Consider the following 26,165-nt stretch of genomic DNA (forward strand, 5'->3'; position numbering starts at 1 on the left):
GGCTGTGTTTGCTCACTGCCCCGTTGCCTCAGTTTCCCATTTTGTAAAATGTATTCATGAAAACGTCAGGAAATTGACTTCTGGAAGACTTAAGGAGTGTGTATAATGATGCTTAAGACAGTGCGAGTCCTCATGGAACTGAACTTCATTACATCATCTTCACTCTCAGAAGAAAACAATGCCAATTTACAGAAACCCAACATAACACCGAGTCTACGGACCACTCTACAATTTGCCTACAACCGTATCCGTAGCGGCTACAAAAATGAAGAATGACTTGAAGACAACAGTAGGCACAAGCCCCTGGGAGGCCGCCAGGGGACGGGCGGTCAGTCCTGCCCTCGCAGGGGCTCCGTGGAGCGGCACTTCAGGCCCGGGCGCCCTCACATCCCTCACGCATTTAGCTCCGTCCTTAAAACGCCTCTCGCCACACACACACACACACACACACACACACACACACACACACACACACACACACACACACACACACACACACACACACACACACACACACACACACCTTCCCTTGAAACGCAGTAAAACATATTTTACTTGAGAGGCAAAGAGAAAGGAGGGGAAAGGCGCTCGTCGGGATGGGTCGCTCCCCAAAAAACGCCCACCACAGCCGGGGTCGGGCCAAAAGGGAAGCGGGGCGCAGCGGGGCTGCGTCCGGGTCTTCCACGCCAGGCCTAAGGCCGCGTCACGACCACGGGAATGGGGACACCGTAACGGCTGCCTGACCCATTAGGGCAAACAGGCGCCCCGGAATCCATACACACCCCACAAACAACCACGTCCCTGGAGCCCTGTCAGCCCTGAGCCCTGTCAGCCCTGTCAGCCCTGTCAGCCCTGTCAGCCCTGTGGGCCCTGTGAGCCCGGAGCCCTGTCAGCCCGGAGCCCTGTCAGCCCTGTCAGCCTTGAAGCCCTGTGAGCCCTGTGAGCCTTGTGAGCCTTGTGTGCCCTATGAGCCCTGTGCACCCTGTGAGCCCGGAGCCCTGTGAGCCCGAAGCCCTGTGAGCCCTGTGAGCCCTGTGAGCCCTGTGAGCCCTGCCAGCCTGGAGCCCTGTGAGCCCTGTGAGCCCTGGGAGCCCTGACAGCCCTGTCCGCTTTGTGAGCTCTGTCAGCCGCCCCGCCCCAGGCCCCGCTTCCGGGGAGGCGTGGTCGGCGTGGGCACGCACGGCGAGCGCGCTGACGTCCACACGTACCGCCCTCTCGGCCGCGGGGCCCGCGCTGCCCGGGTGATGAGAAGGCAGCCAACGGCCGGGAGGCGGGAAGGGACGCGGGAAGGGACGCGGGAAGGGACGCGGCAGCACGGCATCGCGGCATCGGGGGCGGCCGGCCCAGCCTGGGACTCGGAGCCTGCGTCTTAGGGCCGCTCGGCGGGGGCCGTGGGTGCCTGCGGAGTGCGGGTGGAGGCCGCCTGGCCGGCGTCCCCGGGGGCTGCGGTCTCGGCCATGATCGACTCGGTGAAGGTGCGGCGCGACAGCGCGGCGGATTTCTTCTCGCACTACGAGTACCTGTGCGCGCTGCAGGACTCGGTGCCGCTGCCCGCCGTGCGCGCCTGCCTCCGGGAAGGCGTGCTGGACTTCAACGCGGACCGCCTCCGCGTGGTGGACTGGACGCCGCTCCTCAGCGCCCTCAGGATCAATAAAGATCTGCCCTTGATCTCCATCAAGAGCTTCTTCCAGCCCTGGCTTGGGGAAACAGGTTTGTAATTCCCGCTTGCAAGTGCGCTGCGGTGCAGGGTTTTCTGGTTTTCTGTTTGGGGCCTCAGGGTTGGCATCCGTGGGCATGGACCCACGTTTATGGTGATTGCGCCGATTCCCCGTCTTGATGGCTTATAGCGAGTGCTTAGCACAGTTAGGGATGGCACTAAATATTCCAACAGATGTTGCATATTTTACTTAGTGACTTTTTAAGTTTGCCTGATGTAGAATTAAGCAATTTGGGGGAACACAATACATTCCAGTCCTTTTGTTCATGTTTAAAATGTGTGTGTATAGGAATTTTGTAGCTTGCTCTACAAATCTGAACCATTTTCAAATGTAAGGCCATATATTCAGGAATACAAACTCTGTACTTATTCAGAGCGCATGTCAAGTAGATCGTTGAGGACACAAAGGTGTTCCTTCTCCAGCATGTGGTGCAGCGTTTTGCACACGATGGAGGCTCAGATTGTGTTTGCTGAATTGAGCAGAAAGAGGCTCGCATTGTCTCGCTGGTCAGCATCGAGGCGTGAATGAGGCGTCCCTAGAGCTGGCTGGGGAAGGGGCGTTGGCAGGGGGCGTTTCGTGTTGGTTTCCTGCGGGGCTCAGGCGCTCGCTGCAGGCAGGCGTCTGGGGAAGGGTGGAGTGCGGGCGCGTTGGGGCTGCCTTTGTTAGACTGGGTGCTGAGATGCCCTGCTCCCCAGTGCCCTCTGCTCCCTGTTCCTTTGTCGGGTTTGGACTAGGAAGCTTAGAATCTTTGCCCTCTGCCGTGAACTGGCTTAATGCAGGAAAGTAGACAGCAGTTAAAAAAAAAAAAACAGACAATGAAACAATCAAAAAATTCTATCTCCTGCCAGCCAGGGATAGCTGTTGTTTTTTTGTTTGTTTGTTTTTAAGACTTGATTATTTGCAGAGCCTGTATTTGTAAACCCAGCACCGTTCAATTGATCTGCAAATTCTTAATCAGCACTGGTGGCACTTTTGTGGTCATTCACAAACAGGTGTGAGTGCAAAGAACTGTCAGCTGCTGTGTGCAAGTGGCCTTTGCAGGTTTGTGGGGAAATGGACTGAAAAGATAATGGGAATTTTCCAAGAGCTTTTTGGAATCTCCTGTGTGTTCCCATCTGAATCTTCATTTCTTTTGGATTACGGCAGATTTTTGTTAAAGTTTTTTTTAGCAAGTAGCATCCTACAGCGGAGAACATCCAGGGGTTCAAAGGTGCCTAGGTTTCAGATTCTAAGACAAGCCCTTCTGTGTGACCTAAGTGAAATTATTTTTCAGACTATGGCTTCCACATTTGTAAAATGCCGTTAAGATGCCCTGATGAGTGAGTTCTTGAGATTAAAGCAAGACATAATGTGTAAAGTGTGGTGGCATTCATTTTATTTCTTTTTTAAAAATTTTGAGTTGAAAGGCAGATTTACAGAGACAATGTGAGAGGGAAGATCCATCCATTGGCTCACTCCCCAAATGGCTGCAATGGCTGGAACTGAACCCATCTGAAGCCAGGAGTCAGGAGCCTCTCCTGGGGTCCCCTGTGTGGGTACAGGGGCTGAAGGACTTGGCCCATCCTCAGCTGCTTTCCCAAGTCATAAGCAGAGAGCTAGTAAAACAGCTGGCACTAGAACTGGCATCAATTTGGGACACTAGTGCTCCAGGCACAGGGTTAGCTTATTGAGCCTTAACATGAGCTCAAGCCTGCACCAGGGACTGGTGGTCCCCGCCCTAAAGGAGCTCCCATTTAACTGAGGAAGGCAGTAGGTAGGCCAGGGGTGGGACTGTGTGGCCTGCATGATACGTGTGAAGTTGCTCACTCTGCCTCCATCACGGCAGCCAGAGGCGGGACTTGGAAAGTCAGCTAATTTTAAGGGGATAGTTCTGTATAACCCATGAGTGATGTTATAAATGCCCAAATGGCTTTTGGCAGAAAAAGTTTCCCCACCCCTAGCACTGTGGGAAAGAAGAGAGTTTTCACAAGCTCCCTGCTTGTGCTGCTAGTGGCCTGGGAAAGCAGTTGAGGATGGCCTAAAGCCTTGGGACCTTGTACCTGTGTGAGAAACCTGGAGGAAGCTCCTGGCTCCTGGCTCCTGGCTTCAGATTGGTTCAGCTCTGGCTGTTGTGGCTACTTGGGGAATGAATCGGCAAATTGAAGATGTTTCTCTCTGTAAATGTGATGTTCCAATAATAAGTAAGTAAAGTAATAATAAGTAAAGTAATAATAAGTAAGTAAATAAATAACTAAATCTTTAAGAAAAAAGAAAATATTCCAAGTGTGTTGGCTGCAGAGGACTGGCACACTATGCAGTGCCCACCTTGTGCTCCAGACAGAGGCCCTGGAATTGGAACTGGGCTCAGCCCAGGGCTCAGGGGGCTCAGGGAAGGTGGTATATTTTTGTGATCTGAAGCAAGCGCAATTATTTGTTCATCCCTTTTATCTGGCAGGGAGTCCCTCCCCTGCTTTTTTTGTTTTTAAGCCTGCCAGGAATACCCTTGTTTCACCTGCCAGTGGTAGTCTGGTGAGGTAAACGCCTCTGTCCAGGTGTGCTGGATCTCCCCCTGCCTCTTGGCTCTGGTTCCCCCCACCCTGTCCTGCTCGGTTGCCCGTGTCCAACAGGCGGCAGGCTTTTCCTCTGTGGTCCATCTTGTAGGCGTCAGAATTTGCATCTTCCTTCCTCCTGTGCACGCAGGCTGAGCCGTCATACTCCACTGCCTGAGTTGACATATGTCGTCTTAAAGGCATTGATCATTTCTGTGCCTTAGCACAGAGATGTTTTTAATGTCAAGCTTTGCCTTTGAAACCATTCATCTTATCTTTGCTTTAGGTTCTGATATCAATAAGGCTTGCAGAAGTCGGGTTCCTGCCATAAGATCCAAGGATGTGACCTTCCAGCTATGCAAAGCTCTTAAAGGCTGTGTGAGTGCCTCAAGCGTGCTAAGGAATCTGGAGTTAAATGGACTAGTCCTGAGAGAGAGAGACTTAACTGTCTTAACAAAGGTAAGCCGTCGTCAGCGTGACCTCAAACATTTTGGGGTTGCTTTTGAAAGGAGAAAAAAAAGCTCATCGATTTTTTTTTTTTTACTTTTCCCCCCCATTGAAGGGATTGAATAAGTCGACCACATTGGTCCACCTGTCGCTTGCCAATTGTCCAATTGGAGATGGAGGCTTAGAAAGTGAGTTAAAATCCTGTTTAATCCTTGTCCCACCTGCCTGGGCCATCTTCGTTGCCATCTGTCCCCTTTCACTGCTGCTGCCCCTGTCTGGGCTGCCTCCCATGGCCCAGGAAAGCTCGTCAACTCTCCAAGCTCATATTTTTTCCCCTAAGGTTGGGTTAAGTCACAAATCACACAAGTACCAACTGCATGATACTCTGTTTTATGTTCCGCTTTGTTTATGTCTGTCCATTTTGTGTAGGGGTTCTCTTCCAAAAGTGTTTGGGAAAGGACAATAGCTGATGTATAGAGAAAATAATCATTGTCTTTACACTGTTGTAGCATCTGGGTGCAGTTTTATTGCACCATGGTATGTGCTAAGGTAACAACATGCAGAGTGCAATGGGAGCTCTTCAAAGGGGGGCAGGCCCAGTGGGAGACCACAGATAGGTTATATCTGTGGTTAACAGAAGGTGGCTACTGACTGAGGTCCTGAAGAACTCGGGTTCATTGTTTGAAACAGTGGTCTGGGGGGAGGGGTGGGTAAGGAAGCCTGCATTTTAATTTGAGGAAACAAAATTTAGGGTTCATTATTTTCTATTGCTTTGTTATAAAGTATCAGATGCCATGCTATAAAATAGCACCCCCAAAAACTCTGGGATTATACCTGACACTCACATTGTTGATTGAGAGCTGGGATCAGGATGTTCCTTTGGGAAGGAAAATACTAAGAATATTACACTCTGCATTGTTCTGTGCTTTGAAACATCTCTAAAGGTGTGTAGTACTTTTCTGTGTGGTAAGGAATGAATTTGTAACCTTCAGGGTTTTCAATTTTAGCATCTAAAGAGAAAGTATTGCTATAAAGTGGAATAACACCTTATTGTTATGAAATGTCGGTAACATTTTACAATGTCCCAATCCAGAAGGTTGTGGGTAGTGATTTTATGAGGAAAGTGGATAAATCAAGACTGACAAGATTGTGCGGGCTCTTTTTTTTTTTTTTAATTGTGTCTGTGGGTTTTTTCCTTTCAGTAATTTGCCAAGGAATAAAGAACTCTGTGGCTCTTAAGACAGTCAACTTCACGGGCTGTAACCTGACATGGCAGGGGGCAGATCACCTGGCCAAGATCTTAAAGGTGACTTTGTACTCAAACTTGCACGAAAATATACCGTGTGCTTGGAGCATATTCATGTTTTGATATAAGCATGCAATCATTTTTGTCTTTTGATGTCTTTGGTGATTAGTTTTAGTTTTATTGAAAGAAAAATTAACCAGTTTCCAGCTTGGGGTCCTACTGCCTAATAAAAGCAGTGTACTTTTTCTTAGATTTAAATACATTATGAACAATATTTTTAATATGAGCATGAGAATTTGAGCTTTTATTCCAGGTTCTTGCTTCACATAGAGATTAAGAATTATAAATGGAGACTAGTGATGGATGCAAATAGAAATAGCATTTATTTAACACGAGGTAATAAACAGACATTTGAACTCAAACATGCCCTCTACACACACACACACACAGAGAAAAGTGTGCATCATGAGTGGCCCAGAGGGTGCCTGTGGGAGAGAGGTGAGATTAGGCCCTCTAAGCAGTGCCCCTATGTGATGTAAAAGAGAGACCTCCTGCCCATTCCCAGTGTCTGATGGGACAAGGAATGGTACCCTAATTGGATGCCTAAGTGGGGTGGGTATGTGCGACGCATGCTGGTCCCAGCATGAGGCTTTCTCAGGGCCACTTTGACCCTATCCTGGGGAAGCAGGTAGTTGCCAAGGTAACTGCATGGCCTGCAAAACTGAAAATGGCTACCTTTGACCTTTTCAGAGCAAGTCACTGGCCCCCGGGCAGATAATATTCAAGGGTCTGGACCTGGAGCCACGTGCCTAGGTAAAAAACCTGTTGCCTTGAAAAAACTGCTTAACCTCTCTGTGCTTCAGTTTCTACGTCTGCCCAGGCAGGGAGGTCACTTGGGTTGCCTGCGTCCCCCGTGGGAGGTCGTGATTTGAGTCCCATCTCTGCTCCTGTGCGTCCTGGAGGCAGTAGATGACAGCTCCTACCACCCGCCTGGGAGACCTGAGCTGTGTTCCCAGCTGCCAGCTTCTGCCTGCCCTGGCAGTCGTTGCCAGCATGTGGGAAGTAAAGCAGGGCTTGAAGCTGACTCTGTCATCTGCCTCTTTCTCTTTGCTTCTCAGATAGAAAAGTAAACTTTTTAAAAAGGAGAGCAGACCCGTTACCCTTGATGGCGCTGGTTGAAAATCGCCCTGGTTTTGGCCATAGCCATGGGTGAGATTCAGCGCCTAGAGCCACCAGGAGCCTCAGCTCATCTCCCACTGGCTGTGTGGAAAGGTGAGACCCAGGCCCCGACATGCACAAAACAGGAAACGACAAGTAGCTGTAGAAAGAAAACCAAAGCCAAAAGGAGACCATTATTATCTTTACCTTTACTATTTTAAAAAAAAGAAAGAAAATCCCCATATATCATTCTGAGGATTAAATGAACTGGTTTGTATAAAATAGTGTATGGCATTTAATAAGCACTGTGTAACTCCTGCCTGTTGCTTCTCTTTGTGTTTTTTTTTTTAATACAATTATTCTTTGTTTGTTAAATTAAAAAAAAAATCTAATCCTTTCTAAGCAAAAAAGGAGTGCTTTCCAACTGTCAGTCAGCTCCCCAAGTGCTAACGGCAGCCGGGCCTGGGCCCGAGCGAACTAAGGAGCCTGGATTTCCTTCTGGCTGCCTGTGGGCACTGGAGTCGTTCTCCGCTGTCTGACAGTGCCCCTTGGTAGGAAGCCAGATGAGAAGTGCAGGAGCTGGGGGAAGATCCAGGCGCTCCACCGTGACAGTTGGGCGTTGAGCTGCTGCTCCAAGTGTCTGTCCCTCCGTATACTCTGAGAGACATGACACACTTTTCCTTTGTTGCGTGTGATTGGAGCTTCGAGTGTTTCATTGTTCCAGAATGTGCAGCCATCCCCTGGTGCCCCTGATGACTTGGTTCCAGGGAGCTCCATGGATGCCTGCGAGTACTGAAGTCCCTTATGGAGATAAAGTGGCCTAGCATTTACACAAAGCCTGTGCGCATCACCTGTGAACTTTGGATCATTGCTGATGACTTAACAACACATCATACCCTGCAAGTGATGTCTGTTGTAGCTGTTTAGGGAATAACGACAAGAAAAAGATCTGAGCAGATTCTCCTTGGGTATTTTGATTTTTGGTTGGTTGGATCGTGGATACAGAACTTGTTGATTTAGAAGGCCAACTGTGGAAAGATTTTTTTTTTCTTTTGAAATCTATTTTCTATTTTGAGCATTTACTTTATGAATATAGAGACTTGATTATAAAATACCTCTATGATAGTATCTGTAATTTAACATCAAATCAGCAATTTTTCAAGGCATATCAAACTGGCTTTGATATTTCAGGTCTCTAAATATGTTACACATATCCTAAGAAGTATGAAAGTAGGAAAAAAAATAATAGATTTGTTTTGGTATCTTTTGAAAAATATCTGATTTTTCTGTATGGTTTATAATGTATGCTAACTATGTGTAGCATTTCTTGCCTATAATTTATTCTTAAGCAAGGTCTGTATTAAAACATGTTTACCTGGGGCGGGCATTCTGCCAGCATCCCCTGCAGGTGCATGGTTGACTCCCGTGGCCCCACCTCCGTCCAGCTGTGCTAACGTGTCTGGGGAAGCAGCGGAGGATGGCCCAGGTGCTTGGGTCCCTGCACGCACGTCGGCCACAGCTGAAGCCCCTGGCCTAGCTGCAGCCTTGGCAGGTGTTCTGGACTGAAGCAGCTCATAGGAGATCACTCTGTACTGTGTTGCCTCTTTTTCTCTTATCTCTGTAACTCTGCCTTTCAAGTCGATGAAATAATCATCTGAAAACATTTTCACAAACATGTTTGCTTATGGCATGCACAGTCAAGTGTTTGGGTACCACCAGAGGATAGAATTACAGGATTCAGAAGCTTGGTAATTTTAGAATTTAAAACCAATTGACTGGTATGAAAAAAATAAATTTCTTTTTTAAGATTTAGTTTTATTGCAAAGACAGATTTACAAAGAGAAGGAGATACAGAGAGAATGATCTTCCATCCACTGGTTCACTCCACAAGTGGCTGGAGCTGAGCTGATCCAAAGCTAGGGTCCAGGAGCTTCTTCAGGGTCTCCTATGCGGGAGCAGGGTCCCAAGGCTTTGGGTCATTCTCTGCTGCTTTCCCAGGCCACAAACAGGGAGCTGGATGGGATGTGGAACAGGTGGGGTATGAGCCGGTGCCCATATGGGATCCTATATAAGGCAAGGACTTTAGCCACTAGGCTACCGCGCTAGGCCTAAAAAAAGAAAATTCTTATAAATTGTCAATTTACATAACTAATGAGCTATCGCATAACTAGTCAACGATAGATTAGGATCTGGGTCACTTAATAGATTTGACCAAAATCTACTGTTTAATCCCCTAGATAACACTGCTGGAATTGTATAAGTGTAATTGGCATGTGTGTATATGCATAAAGCTCTGATATAATCAGCCATAATTTGTTCCCCTCTTTTCTTATTTCAAAGCATCCTAATTTCTTTTGGTTAAATTTTTGAAGTATCAGTCGATGAGAAGACATGAGGAAACCTGGGCTGAGAGCCTCCGCTACAGGAGGCCAGATCTCGACTGCATGGCTGGCTTACGGCGCGTCACCCTGAACTGCAACATGCTCGTTGGGGACCTGGGCGCACGAGCCTTAGCAGACTCCCTCAGTGAGGACTTATGGCTTAGGGGTAAGGTTAATGAACTTCTCACATCTACATAGGGAGCTTAACTATTGAATACACTTAGCTCAGCACAGTAACATCATTGAAAAGTTGTGTTTTGTTGTTTTTTTTTTTTTTTAAGATTTACTTTATTTTTATTGGAAAGGCAGACATACAGAGAGAAGGAGAGAGGAAGATCTGTCCACTGATTCACTCCCCAAGCGGCCACTATGGCTGGAGCTGTGCCGATCTTAAGCCAGGATCCCAGAGTCTCTTCTGGGTCTCCCACGCGGGTGCAGGGTCCCAAGGCTTTGGGCCGTCCTTGACTGCTTTCCCTGGCCACAGGCAGGGAGCAGGATGGGAAGCGGGGCTGCTGGGATTAGAACCGGCGCCCATGTGGGATCCTGGTGTGTGCAAGGCAAGGACTTCAGCCGTTAGTCTATTGTGCTAGGCCCTGTTTTGATTTTTTGTTTGTTTGTTTTTAAAAAAACTTTAATAGTTTTCCTTATGCTTTGTAATTTTTATAAATGTTATATTTATTCTTTGTAGAATGTACAGAATAACAAGAAGAACGCTTTTGGTTTTTGGTGTGTTTCCACAGTGAGCCCTGTGTTTGTTCACCTAGATTACAGTAATGGACTCATAATGGACCTACTGCTTGTAACCCTGCTGTTTGTACATAAGGATCTATCTTGTCCAGTATGTTGAAGCGTGGTAGATTGATTGCCTGCTGTTTGATAATAGGGCAAAGTGTGTTCTCCCGTGTGGGGAACAGTGATGTCACAGCTCTACTCCGTGCACACTGAGTTGCTGCTGGAGATTAAATGACTGAAAGTGACATCCGTAGTGCATGAGTTTTGAAGACTTTGGACGTGCGCTCTCCAGAAGCACTCTGTCATCTTGAGGGCCAAACTCTCAGTGCCTTGCATTTGCTAACATCACCTGATTTCTGTTATAAAACTTTCAACTTTACAAAAATGAGAAATTACAAAAATGGGATTGCTTTAAATTTTACACCATGTTTCACTTAATATAGCACAGCGTTTTAAGAACTCAATAAATTTATATTATGACATCATTTTTCAGCGGCCAAAATTCCACTATATTAATGCATCGTGGTACACTTGCTTCTTCATTTCTGTTAATATGTAAGTGATGTCCAGTTTTTCACTCTAGAAACAGTACTTTGATACACACAGCCTTGTTCACATGTCTGATTCTTTTGTTTGGGCAAATTTCTTTTTAAAGATCTTCTCATTTACTTATTTATTCATTTAGTTGAAAGGCCCAATGAGAGACATAGAGACAGAGAAAGGTCTTCTCATTTATAGTTCACTTCCCAAGTAACCCCAAGCGCCAGGCCGATGCCAGGAGCTGAGTGTGTGGGTGCTGGTGCCAGGCCATCATGGGGCACTCAAGACCTCTTCTCAGCCTTATCATTCCCCCCCCCCCCCCCCGAGGCCACACCGCCTAATGCCAGCCTGCTGGGGCTTAGAGTTTCAACAGAGGAATTTTGGGAGAACACATACATATAGTTCATAACACAGGGTTTGGAAATATTTCAGTTATTGCTGCACAATGATGCTTCAAAAATTGACTTTCCTCTGGTGTAATGTTTCTTATACTTGTGCTTTTGTGACAATTCCTTTAGGTTTAAACAAGTAGATTAAACGTTTTTAATTATTTTATTTGATAGATAGATCTTTTCTGTCCTGGTTGATTCTGCAAATGCCTAAATTAGGCCAAGCCAGGAGCCCAGAACTATGTCGGAAGTGGAGTAACTGGAACTTGAATCAGTCGCTCTGATAGGGAGGCCAGTGTCCCAAGTAGCGAGTTAACAGCCTGAGCCTAGTGCCCACCCCGCAATGAGCGGATCGTTTACCCCAAGGATCGTTAGTGTCCACATCCATGTATTCTCGTCTTTGACCTTTTATTCAAAGAATTCTTGACTATCATTCTCTGATAGGTTTCTCGCACATAAGGTATATTCACACATTCTTTGGCTACGTTACTTGTATCATCTTAGATTTGCTTTGTCATTTTTATTCGGAACTAACAGTTGTTACATTTTCTTTTCACTTTTAAAGATTTATTTGTCTTGAAAGAGTAGTAGAGAAAAAGCAAGAGACAAAGACCTATTGGTTCACTTCCCAAATGGCTGTGATGGCCGGGACTGGGACCAGGATGAAGCCAGGAGCCAGGAACTGCATCTTGTGGTGCAGGGGACCAGACATTTGGGCTGTCTTCTGTCTTCCAAGAACATTAGCAGGGAGCTGGATTGGAAGCAGAACAGACAGGACTTGAACTGGCACTTTGGTTGGGGTTGCCAGTGTTGCCAGGAGCAGCTTAATGCCCTGTGCCACAACACTGGCCCCTTTGCTAGTGTTTTGAGCGCCATTTGCAATTCTAGATCATCCTCTGAGCTCTGCTCACTTTTTGCCTGTGATGCTTACACTGCCAATGGCATCCTTGGCGGTTTGGTTTTCATTTTGTGGTGTTTTTCTCTCATACATGGCATAGAGTTTCTTCAGCTCTACATTGTGGGCCGTGCTGGCTGCTTTACTTGCACTAACAAGAGAATAATTCTGGCACACCCAAGAAGAGGTCATTCTTACTTTCTGGATTTTGGTTGAACACCTGACGTGAATAGACCTGCACAGGAATCTTCTAGGCGTGAGTGAAAGCTGTCGTCATGTGAAATCTGTACGCACTTGGCACATGACCTGTTGTCTTTCCCCGAAAGCGCTTGACCTGCAGCAGTGCGGCCTCACCAATGAAGGAGCCCAGGCGTTACTCGAAGCCCTGGAAACGAACAGGACTCTGGTCGTTCTGGATGTAAGAAGAAATCCGCTCATTGGTAGGTCACCATATTTTTTTTTCCTGCTGAGAAAGCAGATCAGAATTAGTTTATCTATTGACAGTTTTTACAAAATGATATGCTTATGGTTATAAATTTATAAATGTACACAAATTGAACAAATTTTGTTTATAACTCGTATAACTATTTCTAGCAGATAATTACAGAATAAAATAAGTTTTACTCATAAGCTACTTGATTACTGCTGTAAATAAAGACGAACCTGGGTAATATGTTTCTACCTAGAGCGCTACTTCCTTTTTGTGGAACCTCTGAACTGTTGAAAATAATATTTCATTCATGTATTAATTTTTTGAGTAGTTTTTGAGCACTTTTTTTTGAAGATTTATTTTTTATTAGAAAGTCAGATATACAGAGATTCACTCCCCAAGTGGCCATAATGGCTGGAGCTGAGTTGATCCGAAGCCAGGAGCCTCCTCTAGATCTCCCATGTGGGCGCAGGGTCCCAAGGCTTTGGGCCGTCCTCCACTGCTTTCCCAGGGCACAAGCCAGGAGCTGAATGGGAAGCTGGGCTGCCAGGATTAGAACCGGCACCCATGTGGGGTCCCAGTGAACGCAAGGTAAGGACTTTAGCTGCTAGGCTACTATGCCGGGCCTGTTTGAACACTTATATAAGCTAGAAACCAGGTTAAGCACCAAGCCTGCGATGAAACAGCTGGACAAAGTCTTGCCATCTTGGGGCTTTTGTTCTGATGAGGGAGTTCAGACATACACGATTGCACAATGAGTGAGTTTAGGTAGAGAAAGTATAAAAATACCTGCAGTGAGAAGATAGCCAGGCCAAGTGGGACTATATTAGGTGGAGTTTTAGTAGCCACTTGACTGCAGGGACCTCAGTGAATAAGGAACAAGCCATGGAAGAGCTCAGGGGAGTACACTTAGGATGTGGAAGCAGTGACGACATAGGCACGTAGGGGATGGGCTGGAGGGAGTACTTAGGGCAAAGCGAGGAGGCCGGCCTGGATGGAGCGCTGAAGGAGAGTCTGGCACACTGTGAACTCAGACAGCTGGCTAGGGACCTTTTCTTGTAACATCTTCAAGGCCGGAGGAAGGGTTGTGCTGTTCCCAGTGAGCCAGACGTCATGGGATGCTTTGAGCTAAAGAAAAGGCAGGAAGGGGATAAGAAGGGAAGCAGGGAACGCATCACAGTAGTCCATGCAGGCGCTTATGGCCTAGTTTACCGTAGAAGACTGGATGGGGTACAATGAGATTGAAGCACTTGCGAGCTGACCAGACTCCGAGAGATTAGGTTTGGGTTCTGAAGGAAATACTACTGAGAGGTCAGCCGTCTGACTTTGTGTCTCCCGAGAGGAGGAAGAGGAGTAGAGGAGCAGCCTGAAGGCGGATCCCAACCTTACTTTCTCCATGTTCATGTAGCTGCCTGTCAGGTGTCTGCACGTCGGGGCAGTGTGCAGCTCTGGCTTTTCTGTCCAGAGCTACTCAGGGGGAATATGTAGATTGGATCTTGGCCGTTGCCAACATGGCAATGGGGCAGCAGGTAGGGTAACATACCATCCTCTTGTCCTTGAGGGAGAGGTTGAGATATTTGAAGGGGAAAAATATGTGTAAATTACGTAATGTGGATTTCATATTCAATTTTGTGGAAAGAGAAATAAGCCGTTGACTTTATTGTAAATTAGAACAGTTACATTTTGGGAAATAAATGCTATAATTTCAATTTCTACTTTATTGCAGACCATACTATGATGAAAGCAGTTACCAAAAAAGTTCTCCAGAACGGAAGGAGTGCTAAGTCAGAGGTACAATATTTTTAGTCCTATAGTCCTTTAATTGCCTGATTTTCTTACATTGTTTTAAAAAATAAAAATTGTCAAGGTACTCTTCTGCCATTTAAAATTAATTTTTAAATCAAAGCAAATGATTTAAGCTCTTGAATTTATTGTTGAACTCTTTAATATGAGGTTCTCCAAACGGCAGGTTGGAGACCTGCCATTAGTTACTCTCTTAATAGTTTCCAGACCATCCGAAGTCACGCGGACTGAGTGTGCTCTTCGTCTTTTCCAGTACCAATGGATAACTTCTCCGTCAGTGAGGGAGCCAGCCAGGACTGCCAGGCAGAAAAAGAGAACTATAATTCTAGGAAGTGGCCGAAAAGGAAAAGCTACTATTAGGATCGGTAATCCTCTCTGTCTTGGCTTTTTAATGCTTCCAGAACTCACTCTCCTTTTGTTTTGTAGTGTGCTAAAATCTCGCCTCGTGGTGTGCCCTGGACAGCGGCAAGCAGTAGTGACTTCCTGCGTGTTACAGGAGCTAGAATTGTTCTTACTCAGAGTAGAAGACCTTATGAAGTAGAGACATAGCCAGTGACCAGTAGGAAAGAGCTGCTAACATCAGTCAGCTATTCCTGTTGTTGGGTTTCTAATGTTTTTGGTAACTACCTTGAACCTTGCAATTGAATTTTAATGTTGTAGTTAAAATTTGGGAAGTACTTTGTTGGAAATTCTCGCCATACTTTTGAGGTGTTTTTTTTTTTTAAGATTTATTTATTTTTATTGCAAAGTCAGATATACAGAGAAGAGCAGAGACAGAGAGAAAGATCTTCTGTCTGTTGATTCATTCTCCACATAGCCGTAATAGCTGGAGCCGAGTCAATCCGAAGCCAGGAGCCCAGAGCCTCTTCTGCTGGAGCCATTTGGGGACAGAACCAGTGAATGGAAAATCTCTTTCTCTCTCTCTCTCTCACACACTCTCTCTCTCTATATATAAATATATACACACATATATATACATATTTATGTATATATATATGTAGTATCGTTAACTGTTAATATTTATTCAAATAAGCCAGTGTTTTAAAATATAGTTATTATGAAGTAGTAGTATAAAATTTGTTGGGCCTGGGAGGGAACATTTTACTTTATGATGTTTTTTAAACTGTTCTTATTCATTTCCAAGATAAAGTTACAAAGCGATCTTCCGTGCCCTGTTTCACTTCCCCAATGGCTACAACAGTTGGGGTCGGGCCAGGTTGAAGTGAAAGTTCTGGAATCCCATTCAGGACTGGTGTGGCTGATCGGGGCCCGTGCCCTCACACCATTTTCCCATGCCTTCCCATGTGCCGCCACGGTGACTACTTGAGTCAATGCCTGTATGAGATGTTGGCGTTGCAGACAGTAGCCCAACCAACTGCACCAGAAAGTTGACTGCAAAAGAAATGTTTCTGATTTCACTATTAACTGATTTGCTTGTAGCCAATTAAATAAATTGTTAAGAGGTATAGGATTTATGTACCTATATTTATTTTGGAGCAAAGATATATTCGTAGTCAGACAAATAGTATACATAAGGAACAAGATGAGATTTGTGACATCACAGTAGTTACATATTATTTTTAAAGTTCACACTGTGAAGTATTCCAGATTGGGGTTTTGATATATTAGAAGTAAATGCAGAAGATCTGTATATAGGTTCTGTAATATTAGTAGCTAATAGTACAAAAGAGTATTAGATAATAATAAAAACAAAACTTGCTTCTTAGCACAAGGAGGAAAACGGGGAATGTGATTGAAGTTGACAAGTCACCGAGCTATCACAACAATAATTTTGTTCTTGGGCTTTTTTGTTTGTTCTGTTTGTATTTGCCTCAGTTATTTGGAGACATAGAGGTAAGCCCAATGAGTTTCTGGCTGTTTGCTTAGGTTGGAGTAAATACAGGGTTGGATCATTTGTGTGAAGTGCATCCTGTCCATCTCTTTGTTCCATGTGCAGAAAGAAGATGGCAGCTTTTTTTTAATTTAAGATTTTGGAGTGTTTGTTACACTCTCCCTCCTGTGTCCACACCTGGGGAGGCGGGTGTGTCACATGAAGGAGATAGGAACTTTAGTAGAAATTGTTTCTTCTAGCAACAAATTCTGTTGGTTTTAGTAAATAAAAGAAAATGTGTTAATCTAAAAGTGAATGAATGGATATATACAAAATGCATAGGAAAATTCTTTGCGTGAAAGTAGTTAGATTAAAAGACAGCAACGGAGAAGCACAAAATGAACAAAGCTCCTGTTTTAAGAGACAGAACAACAGAGGAGACACGCTGCTGGGGAGAAAGAGAGAGAGAAATTTTATGTTCTTGGTTCACTTCTCAAGTGGCCACAGCAGCCAGAGCTGGCCCAGGCCACAGGCAGAAGCGAGGAATCCCAGCCCGGTCAACAAAGATGGCAGGGACCCAAATACTTGGACGACTTTCTCGGGCACATTAGCAGGAAGCAGGAGGGGACAGAATAGCCAGGACTCAAAGCAAGTGAAATGTCACGCACAGTGACCACTGGATTACATGTGCAGTTTGTTTTAACTTAAATAGTAATGCTTAAGTTTACCTTTGTGACCAAATTTAGTATATAAAGACACTTGGTTCTTTAACATTGCAACATAGGCTAGATCTCTATTTCTTTTGCTCTAGAAGTTTAAACTTGTTTTATGTTTAATTTGTTGAAAAAATTCTTTGATTTCTTGGAAGTCAGAGATGGAGAACGATGGAAAGACTTCCCGGTTTGTCACCTAATTGCCTAACAGCCAAAATGGGCCAGGCCGAGTGTCTGCAACGCCATGTGGGACTCCTACATGGTGGCAAGGGCCCAGTATTAGAGTTACTGCCTGCTGCCTCCTGGAGTGCACTTTATCCGGAAGTGGGAATTGGGAACAGAGACAGAAGTAACTCAACCATTCCAGTATAGGACATATGCCTCCTAATCTGTGCCAACCGCTGCACCAAACACTTGCCTTCTCAGTGTCCTCTGGTAAAAAGTCCAACAAGCACTCCAGGGCAACAGACATAAAGGAGAGCCACGTTGATTCACCCACCCCCAGAGACCCTCCGTCCGGTGGACTTCACATGATTAAACTGATCTTGGCTGGAACTTTTGGTCTAATCCGGAAGGCTGGTTTTGGTAGTGTGTGTCTAGCGCTCTTTGAGACTTGGAAATGCAGAGATGTACTGAAATTGTATAAGCTGAGCATTTCTGCATGGCATTCAGTGAAGTGTATTGTCGGTCATCTTCCATTATTTGGAATATATATATATATATATTTTTTTTAAAGATTTATTTTTATTATTTTTTCATTGGAAAGGCGGATATACAGAGAGGAGAGACAGAGAGGAAGATCTTCCGTCTGATGATTCACTCCCCAAGTGAGCGCAACGGCCGATACTATGCCGGTCCGAAGCCAGGAGCCTCTTCCGGGTCTCCCACGCGGGTGCAGGGTCCCAAAGCTTTGGGCCGTCCTCGACTGCTTTCCCGGGCCACAGGCAGGGAGCTGGATGGGAAGTGGGGCTGCCGGGATTAGAACTGGCGCCCATATGGGATCCCGGGCGTGCAAGGCGAGGACCTTTAACCACTTGCGCCACCGCGCCGGGCCCAGGAATATATTTTTATGTACTTTTGCATGATATGTATCTCTCATTTTACCAACTGACCCTGTTTTTAATGGCCTTAGTATCGTTGTTAATGATGGCTTTTTGAAGCATGTATGCATAGTAATTAATTTGTGGACCTTACATGCATCTTGATTCTTTAACATAGGATTGACCACAAAGAAACCTGTCAGCAGTGTGAAAAAACACTGCATGGGTAAGGAAGGTTATGCCCCGGAACCTCTGCCGCCCGGGGCGCGCGGTTTCCTGCCGTGGCGAACTGCGGAGCGTGCAAACAGGACCAGGTATTGGCGTTCCCCGTCTTTTAGGCATGCGCGGTGCTTTATTTTAGAGCTTGGATTTTGTGGAAGTTCCTCCGGTTGTTTTTATAGAATGAAGGATGACTCACACCAGGCTGTAGCCCAAATAATCCTATAAGGAAGCAAAATGAAAAAGAATTGCTTAATTAGGAGCTGGGCTTTCTCTGCCTTGTGAGAGTGAAGAGGCGCCTGGATGGGTCCCCCGGTTGGGCCAGCTCTGCAGGGCGGAGCGGGGCTGGGTAACGTCGCAGTGTGGAAGGGCCAGCCAAGGCCTGAGGCCTGGGAGCATCTCCCTCGGTCAACACGCCCAGCTCTCATCAGTGAATCAGTCCATGTAACTGATTTTAGCAAGTTCTAGAGACGTGTTCAGAGTAGTAATATCAAAGGCTTCTCTAAAATATACTGTAACTTTAGCCTTGTTAAGTGAATGAAATTATTATTTTCAGATGTTTCGCATGATTGTGTTCAAGAAATCGGGGCTCAAAAGTTGCTTAAGAAACCAAAAAAAAATTTAATAGACTGGAAATAGGCACTCTGTAACATGTCTTTCTAAAGACTGAAAATGTGAGCCAGCAACCCTCCTGAAATGGGGATTGAGTGTGGCTCTCAGCAGTTCTGAAAGCTGTCACTAAGTTGCCCGGATGCATGCTAAATTTTCTCCATTAGCAGAACCTTCAAGATCCTTGTCTTTGAGGTTATTATTATGCACAGTTCTATATGGATAGTGTACATAAAATAATAAGGTTTGTTGGCTTGCGTTTTAGTGGTGTGTTTACAATAAAATGTAACCTGACTTATTGGTATTTCTTTAGGGGGTTTCCATTAATCAAAACTCGTGATGTATCCAAAGAGTTACAGGTTTGCAGTTACCATATTACTAACATGTAGAGGCTTGGGATGGGAAAAATGTTGAGTCATTTTCTTGAGTTTTTTAAAACTAAAACGCCTTTTCCAAGAATATTTCCATGTGCAATAAACCCATTGAAAATTTTCCAGAATGCTCTCCCAGTGCTGTGGGATAGTTGGGTGGATTTGGTACACAGTGGTGTCCTTGGCCACGAGGAAGCCCTTTCTCCTGTCCACAGATTAGCTCGTACCTAGTAATACACATCTGACCACCACACGCAGCCATCATACTTAAAAAAATTTTTTTTAAAGATATGTTAGAGATAAATGTCTTCCAAAGAATAAAAATAAAATATGTATGGATGTCAAAACTTTTTACGTTGAAATAAACTTTTAATTCCATTTTTCCATTAGCTTTTTGAAGTGCCCATAGATGTGTAGATTCTGGATCTCAAAGCCACATCCCAGCAGCTAAGTGCAGAGCGCTCTGCTTTCCAAGAGCGTGTTCTCCCTGCCACTTCAGGGCCGTGGAACAAGCTCTTTCCGTGCGAGGACCAGTTCTCCTTGTCCGTTGTCCTGGGGAATCAACCTCACCATAATAGATGAGTGGCATGCTGGCTATTTGTACTGCATCTACATGCCCACGAGTAGAGTGTTCATCTGCTTCTTCGACTTAATATTTTCATTAAATGCAGGGATTGCTGCTTGCAGTAGAAATTCTGTCTGAGTGACTTGTCTTCTATTCAGTTATATAATGCCAGCACTCTTCTTTTTGATCTTAGATTGTCAGTTTTTTAGGATTTATTTATTTGATTTGAAAAGCAGAATGACAGAGAGAGGAAGAGAAAGACCTTCCGTCCACTGATTCTTCCCCCAGTTGTTCACAAGATCCGGTGTTTGGTCAGGCTGAAGCCCGGAGCCAGGAACGCCCTCAGCCCGTCCCAGGCCCAGGGACATTAGCAGCAAGCTAGAGTGGAAGTGTAGAGTAGCAGGAATTCAAACAGGCTCTGAGCTGTGCTCACCTGAGCAGTGGCCACAATATGCTCTCCAAGTTTCCATTTTAAATGTTGCAAAATATGTTAAGGAATGTTCCAGTGGCAGTGAAACTTAGTTAACTGCCTTAATTTGAGCTGAAGGAAATGAGGAAATCAGGAAATGAGGAGTCTGATTGGTCCATTTTATTTTAATTTCTGTCCATGGGTTATTTAAAACCATTTTAGTGTCTGTTGTTCAAAGTTAAGCTATACTTACTATTTTTCAGTTCTGTATCAATGGATTTTTTCCTCATAAAAACTATATTTTATTCCTAACCTTTTGTTGTCTAGAGAATGAGAAGAAACTTCTCATCTACTTTATAAAATATATCTAAGAAAATGTTTAGCTTGGTTCCACATTTAGTTTATCTGAAAGAAATTGAACAAAGTGGGCAATTCCAAATACTAGCCATTACCGTGTGTACAGATCTATGCAGTACTGTAGCAATAAGACATTAGTGTTTATTATTAATAGGGAAAGACATTTACACATAGATAATTGCTTGTTAGTTCTCAAAATCACTCTGGTTAGTTATCCTTCACTACTTGCTTCCTATTATGACTTACATAACTCTGTCCTCTTTCTTCAAGCAACCCAGTTTTCCCGTGACCGTGACAGTAGAGAGTCCTTCATCTTCAGAAATCGAAGAGGTTGACGATTCTTCAGAAAGTGTTCATGAAGTGCCCGAGAACACCAGTGTGAAACAAGAGGCATTACAGGAGAAACTGGAGGAGTGCCTGAAGCAGCTAAAGGAAGAAAGAGTAGTAAGGCTGAAAGCTGACCAGCGAGTCAGTGAGGTGAGGAAGTGGTTTCCGGTTTGTGGCAGTGTTTTAATCCTGTGCTGTGTTCTCTGTTCCAAAAAAAGTTTCAAAAGTGTAATTGTTATGGGATTTTTCTTTCCTGTGCTTTTAAGTGACTTGGCTCATTTTTTAATGATGCTTCAATTTTAGTATGCACTTAATAGGTTTATGTTGCATATATAATAACATGAAAGATACCAGTGCAGCTATTAGCCGATACTTCATAGTGAATTAGGAAAATGAATTTAAAAATACAAAGTAATAGGAAATTGTTGAGAGTTTTAATGAAAACTTCTTTTTTGATTAAAAAAAAACTACCATGAGTATTAAATGAAGCTAATGTACATGAAAGCAAGGTCTAATCCAGAAAGTTCTAGAAGTATTAACTTACGATTATTACAAGATGAATTTAAGGAGGAATTTTTAAAAATGAATTGGATTGGAAGACACTTATTCAATAAATATTGAGCCACTGATGGAGTAACGCAGAAGGCACAACGCGAACAAAATGACCCTTCTGAGAAGCGTTGGAGTTGGCACTCGTGATTTTACCTGAATCAGTGATGAGGGGGAAGTGCTTTGGGGGAGTAAATATTTCCAAGAAGCCGACAGGACGAGTGTCCGTAATTGTACAGCTAATAATTTAGATATGACTTAGGAACTTTGAAATGAACACTGAATATTATGATAGCTAAAATGAATCCTTAACACTCAGCAGAAATATATTTTTCTCAAATCAGACTCTGTATTTCATCCTCTAAGCTTAAGTAGCTAATGTTCTATTGTAGAATGATCTACCGGATATATAAATTTAGTTAGAAAATGTGATCTTTTTGCTAGATCATTAATTAAATAGTAACTTTGGGTTTTACTGATATACAACCTAAGTATTAGTTGGGAAATATTGTCAGATGTCTTTGACTTTTGTTACATTAAATGATCACTGTCCTCAGTAGAGGGTTAGGCTAATTACAAGTTAATTACGTACTTAAATGTTAGTTCTGTCACCTAAGTGCTGTTTTCTTTTGTCAACAATGAGAAAAGTCGTGTCACACATGTTTGGTCTCCTTTTACAGCTGGAACAGGAAAATGCTCAGTTGAGAAATATCAATTTCTCCTTGTCTGAAGCCCTTCACGCGCAGTCACTGACGAACATGATCCTGGATGACGAAGGCGTCTTGGGCAGTATTGAGAACTCGTTCCGGAAGTTCCATGCCTTCTTGGATCTCCTTAAAGATGCGGGGTTAGTTCAGTTGTCTCTCTGGCAAGCTTCCTTGTGTGACTTTAGCGGTAGTTGCTGAGGAACTTGATACTGGCTTTTTAAGGTTTTAAAGAGATGCAATACTTGTAGTTTTAGGAAATGGGAGCCATTCTTATGAGGTTGTAATAACTCTTGGCTCTCCTCTTCTTTTTTTTCTTGACCAGGCTCGGGCAGCTTGCTGCAGTGGCTGGTATAGATCAGTCAGATTTTAATTTACTAGGTCGTCCGCAGATGAATTCTACCATTAGTAGCCTGCCTAAGGAAGGACAGAAAGCGCTTGAAGAAGAAAAGCCGGAAGAAACGCAGAACGCTGTGGGACAGCTGCAAAACATCCAAGTAAGTAGACAGAGCAGAACTGAAGGTGCTAACCGCGACTAGCAGAAGGGAATTACCGAGTCAGAACGAAAAATAAGAATAATCTATCCACAGTACTTTCCATGTGGCGGGCTGGGAGCCTCCTTGGGAAATCAGTGAATCTGTACCTATTTTATGATATTTAGTTGTTGTAAGTAAACATGAAGTTGTTTTGTAAATTTGAGTAAAGAAATATTAAGGGAACATATTCAAATTTTAAATTGCATATGTCTATTCATATTTCATCTAGGTTTCTATTTGTATGCAGTCAGCTTACAATGAAGGAACACTAATGAAGGTACAAGTACTGGTAGAGATAATGTTTTAAAATAAGTAGTTGAGCCCTTACCAATAGGCAGTGTTAGGCATTCACTTGATTATGGTAGCTGGAGGGGAAAATTTGTCTGCTACAGGTATTCCTTGCTGCTCTCTTTTTTATTTTTAAAACTTACTGATTTTTACTTCAAAGATAGAGTTGCAGAAAGGAGAGACAAAGAAAAAGAATCTCCCATTTGCTGGTTTGCTCCCCAAAAGGCTTCAAGGGCCGTAGCTGAAATGATGGGAAGCCAGGAACTTCTCTCTCTCGGTCTCTCACATAGACACGGGGACCCAGGAGCCTGGACCATCCTCCACTGCTTTCCCGGGACAGAGAGCTAAATCAGCTGGGAACTGAGCCAGCGCCCGTATGGAATGCCAGTGCCACAGGGCAGAAGATTAGTTCCCTGTGCCACCACACTGGCCCTTCTTTGTTTTTGTTTAAGAGAGCTCTCCTTCGCTGATCGCCCCCTCAAAAGCCTGCAGCAGCCAGGACTGGGTCCGGACAACCTGTAGTTTGGAACATAATCTAGGTTCCCAGAGTCAGGAGCCAGGTATTAAATCCAGCCACCTCGTGATTGGATGCTGTTAGCTGCTGGGCGAGGCCAGTCCATCAGAACCACCCCCTTCTCCCAGTGAGTCTCGGGCTGCTCTTGGGAACTAACAGCTTGAGAACTCAGTCGAGTTAAAAATTGAATACTCCTGACATGTTCATGAGGTCAGGTTACAGCTTTTTTCTTTTTCTTAATGAGTTCAGAAGAAATGGATAAAAATTGCAGAAAGCATAAAAGTCTAAAAATGTGGGGTCTTGAACATAGCTTAGTGAAGCTGGGAATCACTTGGCAAGGTAACCCTCAAGACTGCTCAAAGTTCAATCAGTTGACAATAATAAAATCACAGAGTAACACTGAAATGTTCAACTCCGCTTCTTAGCAGTTAGCTTTATTCACTGCTCAATTTTTTTGTGTGTTTTTGCTTTCAGTTTCAGAAAATTACAGGCGATGCTAGAATTCCTGTGCCTCTCGACTCCTTCCGTGTCCCCGGTGCCACGCAGGAGGCCCCAGGAGCTCCCGGCGAGCAGCCCGGAGCCGCAGCCACTGAGCAGCAGCGGGAGTCGTTGGAAGGCTTCATGGCCAGGACGTGTCCTCCGCTAGCGGAGATGATCTCTGGAGTCAGAAGTCACCGGGAAGAGGAGGAAGCGTACAGCAGGCCATCCTCAGAGAGGACGGCCAGAAAGTACCCCGGCAAGAGACAGGTGGCGAGCGACCAGCAAGCCTGCGCGGACTCTCCTACGAACCGGAAAAACAAAGGCTTTGGAGCAAATGATTCTTTGATTAATGAACCAATTAAAAGTGAGTCTTTGAAAAAATACATTTCTGTCAAGAAAGAAAGTAGAATAGTGACTGTTTCCTCCGAGACAAGTAGAAGTAAACCCAATCCAGTAGAACATTCTGGAAGTGACACGCTGGGATCTGACTTTGAATTTCCAGAAAGCATCCATTCACTATCACGGCTGACATAGGTCTAAATCTTTTGAAATTACCTTTTCCCCTTCGAATTGTAATAAATTTTCTTATGTTTTCATTGTGGCATTTAGTGTCTTAGAAGTGGGAGCCATTAAAGGGAGATTGATGTCTACCTTTTATTTACTGAAACTTGGTTAACCTTCCCTTGGATTCTTGATTCAGAAGACGTTTCTGGAGGCCTGATCCGTGCAGTGCTGTGCTGAGTGCTTTGTCTTTCCGGAGTAAAGCAAGAAAAGCCTTTGCCTTCATGGAACTAAAACTCTGTGAAGAGAGAGGGGACCAGAAAATCATGGGAGCGAATGAAGGCAGTAACTCTGCCCTCTGCTAAGTGTGGAAGCGACACGACCAGAAGCCAGTGGCAGCCACGTGTGTCCCTAGCAGCTTACGGCTCGTGGCAGCACCGTAAGGTAGGTAACGGTTGTGTCCATTTTATGGATGAGGCGTTCGAGGCAACAGGTTATGTTGAGTATGCAAAGTTACATAGCCATAACAAGGCGGTACAGTTGGGAAAATATTAAAAGATACAGTAGTAGCAACCTTGGAAAACCAGAACATGAACAATATGGAATTCCTAGAAGATAGAAAACAGATTATCGAAGGGCCAGTTAGCTGGAGAGTGGGACATAGCCTCCCGAGAGCGGGCTCTTTGGAGTGGGCACTGTAACGCAGGAAACACTGCGGCCGAGGGCACGCTGCGTCCCGGCTGCCTGGAGGAAGTGCAGCTGGGATGGCCCGCAGCTTCCCGTCTCGTCTGCGCAGGTGCCTCTCACAGGATCTGAGCACACTGAAGGCCAACTGAAAATCTGATTTGGTCGAGGAAAGCATTTCAAGCCTTAACCTTAGGCTCTCGTGTGTAAATTCTTGGCCCATCAAGAACCATCAAATATGAAGACAGTCAAAAACATAAAATGAGGCATGATTACATTTAAAGAAACAACCTGCTTAAGGAATAATTACGAGAAGAAATTCTGAAATGAATTCAAGTTCCTGAAATAGTAGCCCTAAGGAATAGGATATCAGGAAAAGATTTAGTTTCCAGAAATTAACATTTTGAGAAAATAAAAGATGGGCTAGATAGCAGAATGCATTCAGCTGAGGATTTAGTTCATGAAATTAAAGTTTGATTGTGGATCACCGTAGTACGCAAAATGACAGAACCTATAAACTACAGAGCAGGCCCTTGTAATGCCCGTGTCCTATACCAGTGCGTTGTTTTGAGCCACAGGCGTACGTACCAGTATATAGCCACAAAATTAAATGTTAGATTAGGCAAAGGACTGGGAAAATGCTGTGCAATACAAGAGCGGTTCTTTTTATTTGGTTACCGTTTAGTTGACAGGCATAGTGCCACAGATGCCGGGCTTGTGTCCACTGATTCAGTACTCAGATGTCCACAGGAGCCAGGGCCCAGCTGAACTACAGTCAGCTTCCAGGAGCCCCATCTGGGTCTCTCCTGTGAGTGTCAGGGCTCGAGGGTCTGAGCCATCATCTGTTGATGTCTGGATCGCCTCTGCAGGAAGCTGGATCTGAAGTGGAGGAGCCAGATTTAAAAAAAAAAAAAAAAACAAGAGAGAGAGAGATTTATTTGTTTTTACTGGAAAGTCAGATATACAAAGCAAAGGAAGATTTTCGGCCAGCTGGTTCACTACCCAAGTTGCTGCAACAGCTGGAGCTGAGCCAATCTGAAGCCAGGAGTCTCCTCCAAGTCTCCCACAATGGTGCAGGGTCCCAAAGCTTTGGACCGTCTCTGACTGCTTTCCCAGGCCACAAGCAGGGAGCTGGATGGGAAGTGAGGCTGCTGGGACATGAACCTGTACCCGTAAGGGATGTTGGTGCTAGCAGGCTGAG

At 44.7% G+C, this 26,165-nt stretch overlaps 1 protein-coding gene and 1 non-coding gene across 5 annotated transcripts; both read left to right on the plus strand.

Moving 5' to 3' along the window:
- Positions 1–1,317: 1,317 nt before the first annotated feature.
- Positions 1,318–25,745, plus strand: CEP78 (centrosomal protein 78). 4 transcript variants are annotated; one of them, XM_040988801.1, is made up of 16 exons: positions 1,318–1,710; positions 4,533–4,705; positions 4,809–4,881; positions 5,896–5,999; positions 9,470–9,644; positions 12,361–12,474; positions 14,191–14,255; positions 14,521–14,632; positions 18,030–18,165; positions 18,993–19,038; positions 20,652–20,858; positions 21,938–22,104; positions 22,287–22,458; positions 22,727–22,774; positions 23,774–24,143; positions 24,480–25,745. In XM_040988801.1, exons 1-16 carry the CDS (start codon positions 1,458–1,460, stop codon positions 24,518–24,520), a joined length of 2,256 nt encoding a protein of 751 aa, XP_040844735.1. In that variant the 5' UTR covers positions 1,318–1,457; the 3' UTR covers positions 24,521–25,745. The 4 variants fall into 4 exon arrangements, with proteins under 4 accessions (XP_040844735.1, XP_040844733.1, XP_040844731.1 ...); XM_040988799.1 differs by lacking the exons at positions 22,727–22,774; positions 24,480–25,745 and adding an exon at positions 3,361–3,375 and having other exon boundaries at positions 23,774–24,375; XM_040988797.1 differs by lacking the exon at positions 24,480–25,745 and having other exon boundaries at positions 23,774–24,375.
- Positions 7,110–7,234, plus strand: LOC121162092. Its single transcript, XR_005884756.1, has one exon. It is a non-coding gene; the product is annotated as a small nucleolar RNA ACA64 (small nucleolar RNA).
- Positions 25,746–26,165: the final 420 nt, after the last annotated feature.

Source organism: Ochotona curzoniae, unplaced genomic scaffold, assembly GCF_017591425.1.
Source record: "Ochotona curzoniae isolate NIBS_2020 unplaced genomic scaffold, NIBS_Ocur_1.0 contig_50, whole genome shotgun sequence".
NCBI lineage: Eukaryota > Metazoa > Chordata > Mammalia > Lagomorpha > Ochotonidae > Ochotona > Ochotona curzoniae.